General features: G+C 39.1%; 1 protein-coding gene across 1 annotated transcript in view; it reads right to left on the bottom strand.

The window, feature by feature from the left end:
* Positions 1-556: 556 nt before the first annotated feature.
* LOC117465202 (rho-related GTP-binding protein RhoN-like) overlaps positions 557-9,207 on the bottom strand; it is a 31,061-nt gene continuing 22,410 nt past the window's right edge. Inside the window, exons 3-5 of the mRNA XM_034108136.1 lie at positions 8,012-8,121; positions 4,749-4,883; positions 557-1,568 (exon numbers count right to left, since the gene is read on the bottom strand). Coding sequence (XP_033964027.1) covers positions 1,314-1,568; positions 4,749-4,883; positions 8,012-8,121 — 500 coding nt within the window. The 3' untranslated portion in view covers positions 557-1,313. The remainder of the gene's footprint in view (positions 1,569-4,748; positions 4,884-8,011; positions 8,122-9,207) is intronic.

The raw sequence follows: 9,207 nt of genomic DNA, 5'->3' as shown, positions 1-9,207 counted from the left end.
AGATTTTACAATGCTTAAACACTAAGCCAAATTGGTTAACAAGATAATCATTATACCTGCCAAACACCAAGAGTTATATCACCCCGAGAATGTTAGCATGCTGACGTTAGCATTTAGCTCAAACACTCGTTAAAAAGGCAGGATCATTATGATCTTAAGTTTTAAGGGTATTGTTGCTAATAACTGTTAGGTGATTTGCGTTAATATGCATTTTTATCTCGGGTTGTTGCAGATGAGCTGTTTACATGATGTTGATGTATGGCTTTATGTAGTAGTATTTTAGCAAAGTTATTAATTTACTGTTACTATTTATTTGCTGTTGATTAGAAAATCTTGCTCTAGTGAAAAAGTTATATATTTCACGACAGAAGCTTATTCACGGACTACTGTTTGTGCCTTCCAGAGCAAAGATCTCATGAGCTGGGAACTAGCGTAACCCCTGCACCGAAGGAAGACACAAGTATAACAAATCATTTACCATTCATACCCAAACTTTTCTAAGCATAATTATTTATAAAGGCCAAATTACAGTGACATGAATAAATTACATATTGAAGATGTTCCAACACTCAGCAGAGCCATTTTTATTTATTTCATTATCACATGTACAACATAACATTCACCCAATGTACTCTCTTCGTGACTTTCCTTCCCAGTGTGAATAAGGACAATATTCATTGCACAATACTTCAGTTTTATGTGGTGAGTGATTAATAAGATTTTAATATTAAAGCACTTGTGGTTTAAGAACATTTGTGTCATCTCAGGCCACAAGTTATTTTTATTTATTCCAGATTTTAAACTTGTCATATGAAGTGAAACAGCAGAGTTAATCCCTGACATTTAGGAATAACTCGGAACAGTTTGCGTGCATCATGTTGTGCTTCATTTACTTTGCCACTTAAAGAGAGAGTTTGTCAAAACAGGAAACAACATAAAGCCCATCCCTTTTAAAGCTGGTTCCTGCAGGCTGATCTTTCCTATGTTTTTTTTTTTTTTTTTACTTTCAACTCCATACTCACTATTTTTCTTTCTTTTGTATCATTTTCTTACCAGCCTTTTTGTGTCCATGACCATTTGTCCACTTGTTTAAGCGTTAAATAGCTTTGCCACAACAATGACCATCCCCAATGAGAAATATAACAAGGAAAGTTTTGCTAAAGATGGACAAACATTTCCTCAAAGAACTCCACAGGATAGTTTCTTGTTGTCATCACATCGTCCTTTATGCAGTGCAAAGACCTGACAAGAATTCACCAATAAATTAAATTCATGTGCGGCATGGTTTTCAGTCTGTTGGTTAGACTCTGGTCCTACATGAGCACGCAGCTTTTGGCCCGGTCCTTTCTAATGGCGGGTGTTTGCTCAAGAATCTCAGTCCGAGGTGGCTGCTGGGAAACCCGCTTGAGTCCGAGGCGCGAGCCAGCACGCTTCATCTGGGGTCGATTGATACGGGACACGGAGGCAAGGGTGGTTACGTGGAAAACATCACGGACGCTGTTCTCGGAATACTTCGAGGTGCACTCTGTGTAGGCCACTGCGCCAATCTGCCTCGCCAAAGTAGTTCCCTAAAAACACAGAAAGATATAAAATATGAGGTTGTTAGGACAACATGTAAACATGAAAATGAAAAGAAGCAAATCTAGCAGATAATTTGCAATATTAGCAAACGCACTATAACATGCACACATACAAACACACTACTTCCCATCAAAGACTGCAGCCTAAAATACCATGTTATTTATTTGTATATTTATTAAGTATCAACTGATATTTTTTAGTAACTATTTATATTTAAACATTGTAGCTTTATATATTTTAACATTCTGGTAAAGTGCATATGATGACCCTGATTATTATTGCTACTATCTCTGCTTTATCACTGTTTTTATGGATGTGTTCTTATTTATGTTATGTATTGCATTGAGAGATGCCAACTGAATTTTGTTGCACTGATGTGTGATGACAATAAAGATATATTCTATTCTATTCTATTAGCATTCATTTCCAACTGTTTGTGGCATGAGACAAACGTATAATCAATATTTATTATCCTTATTAGCTCTGGTTTGGGTCTCCACCAACTTCTCAGAGAATTGCCTGGCTCTTTAGCTGCTAGTAGCTAACCTACAGTAGTTCTCTGTTTGTTACTCTATTCGACAGGTAGCCTTTCCTCAGTCTTTGCCTGCTGCTCATCCTACTGTTTCGGAAAAAACGGTTGATTAGAAAACTGAGACTGAACCAAAACAGTGTATCTCCCTTTAGGAAGACAACAAAAGGTTAATGCCTGTCAAATGCTACACAGAGCGAGGTAAACCGCCATCAGGTCATAATGCTTTGTGGTTTCAATATCTAAAAGAGTCTCCTTTCACATTAGATTTAGTTATTAGTACATTTATCCAGTCGTGTGCTTTAGTTTGTGTTTGTTTGTCAAAAGAGGGTGATTCACCCAAAGAGCTGCTGAGAGCTAGTACTTAGTGCAAATTGTATGTATGTGTGTGAGAGAGAGAGAAAGGGGGGGGTCATGTGGTGGCAATGATGCTTTTTGCATTCTTAAATGTCCTTAAACCATGTTGAATCTCTGGCACACTGTTCAAAGCATCTTGTTATCCAACAGGGTCAAAATTAAACATTTCCATTTGGTTTTTGAAAGCCATACTATGAGTGCTCCAATGCAGAAACTGTGAACTTTGCAAGCCTCTTTAAAAAGTGTGTTTTTATCTTTTACTATTTGTAAATGCTGTTAGATCATCCCTACCTTATAATTGTGTGGATATCAGACCCTTTGTCTTGTGAAATAAACATTTAATAAAAGCCTAAGCTCAGATAAGTATGATAGCTAGCTGGGGCATACACAATCTAAATATCCTCTACACAGCTATGAAATATTTAAGACCTATCTGTGTAAATGCGTAAAGCGTAAATGCTCAACTTATTCCCAGTAGTGGTTATATCACTGTCTTAAATCTGCACTGGTTAAAATGGTATATGGTGCTTTCATTTAGCTTACCTGTCCTCCAAGAACTGTGTTTTGGTGTTTCAGGTAGAAAGAAAGATTGTGTATACTTCTTTTAAATGTAAAAATAGCACTTCCACTCTGTTGCTTTCTCACTATCTCTTGAGTTTATTTCATTCTTTCTTTCTGGAGTGTCATCAATTGGATTCGTCGACTTCTTTGGCAGTGAAACATCAACACGTTGTGACAGTGTGGGTGTGCAGCCATCAGTGTTAGAGATGTTCCATATTGAAGGAGTATCTAGCGGTCAGCTGTGATAATAATATCCTTATCTTGTGAAAAACATTAAAGACTGTAGCTGTGCTTCCAGGGAGGCTGCCTTTTCGTTGCATTAATGGAAACCTTCCAACACTTCAAGTCTGTGTTTTGACGCCTTTAAGCCGATTACAGCAGTAGTCACACAGTGCGGTTTATTCTTGCAAATGCACTTTCCCTGGGGGATCAGCTGGTCAAGAGGCTGAAATGTAAAGGTCACAGTTTGTGGCTCTTTGGAGTGCAGCTTTTTGAATGCATCAAGAACATTCTAAAGCTACATTTTCTTTTTACAAATCCAGCAATTTTCAACCTTTTTTCTATTTCTTGTACAAAACTATTAAGCAAATGGACACACAGTGTCTGCAGGGTTTCACTGTTGATTGTTACCTTGTATTCATATTTCATACATTTAGTCAAAATCATGTCATTTAAATAAACACAAGACGTTGTTTCAAACAGTTTTGACACATTAGGAGTGAACTGAACAAGTCATTGTTTGGGTGCTTTTGGGAAGATTTTTTAAAACTTAAAAAAAACAAAAGATTTAGGCAACCAGTGCCTTTATTTATTGAGAAAGAGGGCCTCGTTACTGTACGAGGGCCTCGTTACTGTACAAGGGCCACCAGCTCTACCAATTGAGCCTTAAACGTCCTTTATGTAAGACTGTTCTGGAACACTATAGTAAACATCCAGCCAAACAAGTTGAAAGTGGCCACAAAGGGTGGACTAGAAGAAAGAAAGAGTTTCAAAGTTCAAAATGGCTGCTGTTAAAATGTGAGGAAAACATTTGCCTCAGCCAAAGGTTTCAGTTCATGTGGAGCTAAATCACTTTATCAAGAGAAAGTTTTCGACTAAATTTGATGCGATTACTGACAGGAATATGAGGCAGTTACCTTTGCTTTGTCGGAGGTATGAGAACACATTATTATGTTGACAAAAGGGTGCCAAGAAGTGTGAATTTACATTTACATGAAAATAGGCAATTAAAATTCATGCATCCACTATTCATCACTCCAAGACACAAACAAGACAATTGTATTATCGCACATCCGGCTGTTTGTCTCTAGCTCTTTTATTCCCCTTGTTTTCTCCATTTCTATGAAAGTGATGATCTCTAAAGCAAATGTGATTTTCTCAATTCATTTTCAAAAGTTTTGTTTGTGTGCACAGGCGAATCGGAAGTTGATGTCATTTGTATGGGATGATACTATTAAATGTGTGAATCAGTGTTACTATAGGGCCAGGCAAATGGAAATCGCTGCCGTGGAAAATTACAAAGGACTGTACCAACAATATCTCATAGGTCATTCAAAAGTGATATTGATAAAAATCTGTTAAAACCATACTATTCAGTTCTTCACACATACCAAAGACTGTCGCATTGTAACACTTTGGCAACAGAAGCTGTATGTCCAAGCTGGATTTGACAGTGTTGATGCCAAGTAAAAACAGATGTTGTTTTGTCTGCACTCCTCACCTGTTCGTGGGTGACGGGGATGAGTCTGTGTTTGGAAAGCTCTCTCATGACATTGAGGTCTGTCCTCATGTCCAACTTGCAGCCAACCAGCACCACTTTGGCGTTTGGACAGAACTCCTGCGTCTCCCCCTGCCACTGTATATAAATAGACACATACTTGAGTGGAACATTATGAATCAGACACAGGTTCAAATGAGGATATCGGAAAAGGTTTTCTTTCCATTATGCAGAAAACTATTTCCCACCCCCTCCGATACTCACAACACAACAATAAAGACGTTCTGGTAAGCCCCTGTCACACTGTCCCGAAATGTTCACCCGATGGACACACGAATATTGAATTGTGAATTTCGCACGAAGATGGCCCCGAACCCCACACGAAGGCAACATTTACATTACATTTAAGACATACAACTGCAATGAAAGTACCAAAAACAATTATGTTACAGTACTATGATACTGTACTGATATCTTCAGACTTTGTTCTTTACTTTCTCCGTCTTTATATGTAGAAGATATTAACTTTTCTCCGTCATGTTGTTTCCATAGCAACAACAACTTCCTGTCAACTTGCCTTCAAAATAATATATTATATCCTTTTTAGTTTCACAGAACACAAATTGTGTTATTTACATAATATGTTTACATGATTTTGTTGTGCAATAAAAAACCCGATGGACACACGATAAAGGAAATGTTCAAATTCGGCTCTGATCGTAGCAACATCGGGCCATTCGTGAGGGCATCTTAATCCTTCATATGACCGCCGGTGGAGTTTCTCAGACTCCGGCAGCAACTTCGTGAGCGGTGGCAAAATCTTTGGCATGTCAAAAAATTGCCGAAGGACCTTGCGAAGGTTAATTTTCGTGTTGAATTCGTGTGTCAATTTTGCCCTTCGTAAGGCCATCGTTAGGGCATCTTGTTATCATCGGTGCCATCGGGCATTCGCCCCGATCAGAGTGAGGGAGCGAATGCTCCGATGATAACACGAAGATGACACGCCTTGACAAGATGCCCTCACGAGTGCCTTACGAAGTTGCAGCTCACGAAGTTGCTGCCGGAGCCTGAGAAACTCCACCGGCGGTCATACGATGGCTTAGATGCCCTCACGAATGGCCCGATGTTGCTACGATCACAGCCGAATTTGAACATTTCCTTTTTCGTGTGTCCATCGGGTGTCAATCTCGGGACAGTGCGACAGGGGCTTTAGCAACAACATGAGCTCTGGATGGATGCTCATGGTTATAAAAGCTAGAAGAAGAAAGAGAGAAAGACCTGACTCAAACCATCAAACACTTTCTCCTTATCGTTTTCTTTCTCTCTGAGATTCTTGTCATTATCTCCTCACACCATGGCACAGACAAACACTTTGAGCATTGCTGCTCCATTTGTTCTCCTTTTACAAAGAGCTCTTTTCTCCCGATGCCTGGATCTCTGCTGTTACAGGCTCCAGAGTGTGGTGCAGTTGTGCAGAGTGAGCTGTTGCCTTTCAATGGGCCGCTCCGCCGAACAGTGTGCAACTCGTGAATAGCAGCAATTCAAATGAGTCACAAAGGACCCATGGGAAGAGCAGCTTATTGTTTGTGTTAATATTCAGAATTGCTAAGAGTTTTGTCCGGGATAAAGAGCAGAATGAGAGCACTCGAAGTTTATAAAAAGATAATAATGGAGGCTGGTTATTTTTGGGTAACTTCGTCTTCAACTGACATTAAGGCAGGCTCTTTTTTAGACATTTATACCGGGAAGAAAACATTGCAGCTAACATCATTTAAAAGTTAAAGAAATGTATGGAATGTAAAATGTTGTTATGGGTTGAACTTCTTGAACGGTCGTTTCAATTCTAGATGTTTTTAGTTGCTAGTTAAATATTCATAAAGTGGGTTGAGTTACACTCTTAGACAATTTGTACTCATCATCTATTTTTTAAATAATTGGGTACATCAACCACCAGGTTCTTAAGCTCACTAAAACCTTTAACTGGTGTGTATGAGTCCTTTGTGCATCGTCCCTATGCTGTGCACAAATGTCCTTGATATACTCTATTTATTCTCACTGACCCCAGGGTGCTTTATTCAGCTACACTGAAACAGCGGTTGGTAGAACCTATGATTACAATTATCCACCCTTTCATCATCATCCAGCAGGTTTGTTTGTGTTTGTCATCCTCTGCTATTGTGCTTGAAGTATTTGTACAGCTTCTGAACTTCATATAGTTGAACATGCTGGTGATGGTTTCTCTTATCATAGCTTTCATAATCTTCAATATTCTCTCAACAAATAACCTGACACTTCGATTCAAACAGGCAAGGGCAGTAGAAAGACGGAGAGGTGATATTAAGGATGAGATGCAGCAATGTTGGCAGGCTGATAGTCAGGAAGTTATGATGAAAAGGTGAGAAAATGTTGCCAGCTGCAAAGTCGAAGTGTAAAAAGAAGGTGATAGCCGGGTAGAGGCTGGGATAACATCTGAGAGAGCGTAATGCTAGATGAGAAATCTTCTTACATTGGAGATTTGAGAAGAGATTGGTCTGAAGAGAACAAAGGGTATCAAATGAAAAGAGGAAGTGATAAGAGTCAGGGGGTATTTTGGAAGCTTAGCCATAGTGAGAAAAAATAGCCATCTTAGAGGAAAATGGAAGGGCAGAAGAGGTTGTTAAGCTTTCCAAAGAACGGCAGAAGAAATAAGATGTGGGCTTTCAATGTCAAAATAAATGGAAACAAGTCATGGTGGCACATTGCAATCCTTTGAATTGTCCCTAAACTCTTCATAGGGACCCTTCAACGTGTCACTGTGGCATGCATTGTGAGATCAGTTTATTCACCGCTATTACTAAGGTCATCTAATGAGGTCAAAGTTCAAGTTAGTCCTCAAGTGGACCCCCTGTAGGTGTGAGAATTTGTCGAACATAAAAGATAAATGTCTTGGTTTTGTATTGATGATGTCATTGATGAGTGATCGTGCAGACTCCAGGAATGTCTGCGGACTGCGGAGGTCAAAAAATGTCATATGTTCAGTCAAAACGAACATGTTTCAATAACTAAAAACGCTACGAGTTGCAAAGCAAGTCCTTAAAAACGTTATGTGTGCCTCGCAGTAATTACTCAATAATTGGAAAGATTAAAATCGACATCAAAGTATCCTTTAATGCCGCTCTGATGTTTGCAGTCGTGATAAAAAGCAAATGCTCCTTGAAAACCGTCTCAGCTTTGTCAGGGAAAAATTAAACGGGACAAATTCACACTTCTGTTAATGCGTCGCTGACCTTTTTGAGCACGCTGTCCAGTGTTTCTGGACGGCTGATGTCGAAGCAGATGAGGACAGCGTCTGAGTCGGGATACGCTAACGGGCGCACGTTGTCATAGTAGGTTGAACCTGTAGGCGAAAAAAACACATAGAGATGACCAACGTTTCCAGGTGGATTATATGTTGTTTTTTTATATCACAAGGTGAGTCGTTGCAGAGCACCTTTGGCGGTAATAACTATGATTTAATGTAATTACCATGAACTAAAGCACTCTGCGGATTACAATGAGTGGGTGTGATTCATTGCTTTCGAACAGAGAGGCCTCGTCCAAAACCCCTGGTCTGTTCGTCCGACAGTCTTGAATACGCCAACAGACAGACATGTGACAGTGATATAATGAATGGCTCAAACAAAGCGTCACCTGGCATTTCAGAATGGCATGTTTTTTTGTCGGGGGCCCGGGCTGAATTGAGCATTGTGACCTGGGCAAGGGGACACATTCCTGTCCATTAGGGACAACATTCCCTCTCCTTTTCCCCCCATTGTCTCCAACACTATGTGGTTTTGTCCCTGTGAGCAGGGCTTTGGCAACTTAACAAAAACTGTGTTTGACAGAAAAATTCCCAAAGACCACGAGTACAATTCACACATTGAAGTTGTTTTGAAAAATACCCAACACTGAAATTCTTCAAACTGAAGGAGAGTCAGTATGTTGGTGTGTGTCAAAGTCTATGCAAATGTATTAAATCAAATGGACACTAACTCATATAAATCCAAACTTGACTTTCGCTAGTTGGTTGAAGCGGAGACATTTTTTCTGATCCAATTGTTGTGGATTTCATTTAATTTCCAGCTCCTCAAATGCCATTTCAATTATAAATATATCACATCACCGAAGCTAAAGATCTTCTAACTTATACTGCGCCTTTTATTTGTTCATGATATGGAAACAATTTTACAGTTTAGGTAATAGTTGTTACCCCTTAATTACTTTTTGTTCACCTTCCAATGAGTTTATTTTAATAAACACACAAACATTGAACTTGTTAAAAACCTGCCTTGTGTTGCATTCAGTTTTTAGATGTCGAATCGGTGAATCAAATGTAATCCTAATCAATTACATAGATGGCACAATTATTAAGGATTTTTCTTTTTATCTACCAAGTTATTTTGAATTTTAATTGCACAACAGCAACACACCTGGAGGGTAAAAC

This window comes from Pseudochaenichthys georgianus, chromosome 19, assembly GCF_902827115.2.
Source record: "Pseudochaenichthys georgianus chromosome 19, fPseGeo1.2, whole genome shotgun sequence".
In the NCBI taxonomy this organism is placed as follows: Eukaryota; Metazoa; Chordata; class Actinopteri; order Perciformes; family Channichthyidae; genus Pseudochaenichthys; species Pseudochaenichthys georgianus.
Note: the sequence above shows the minus strand (reverse complement) of the source record. Positions and strands in the feature narration are given on the sequence as shown.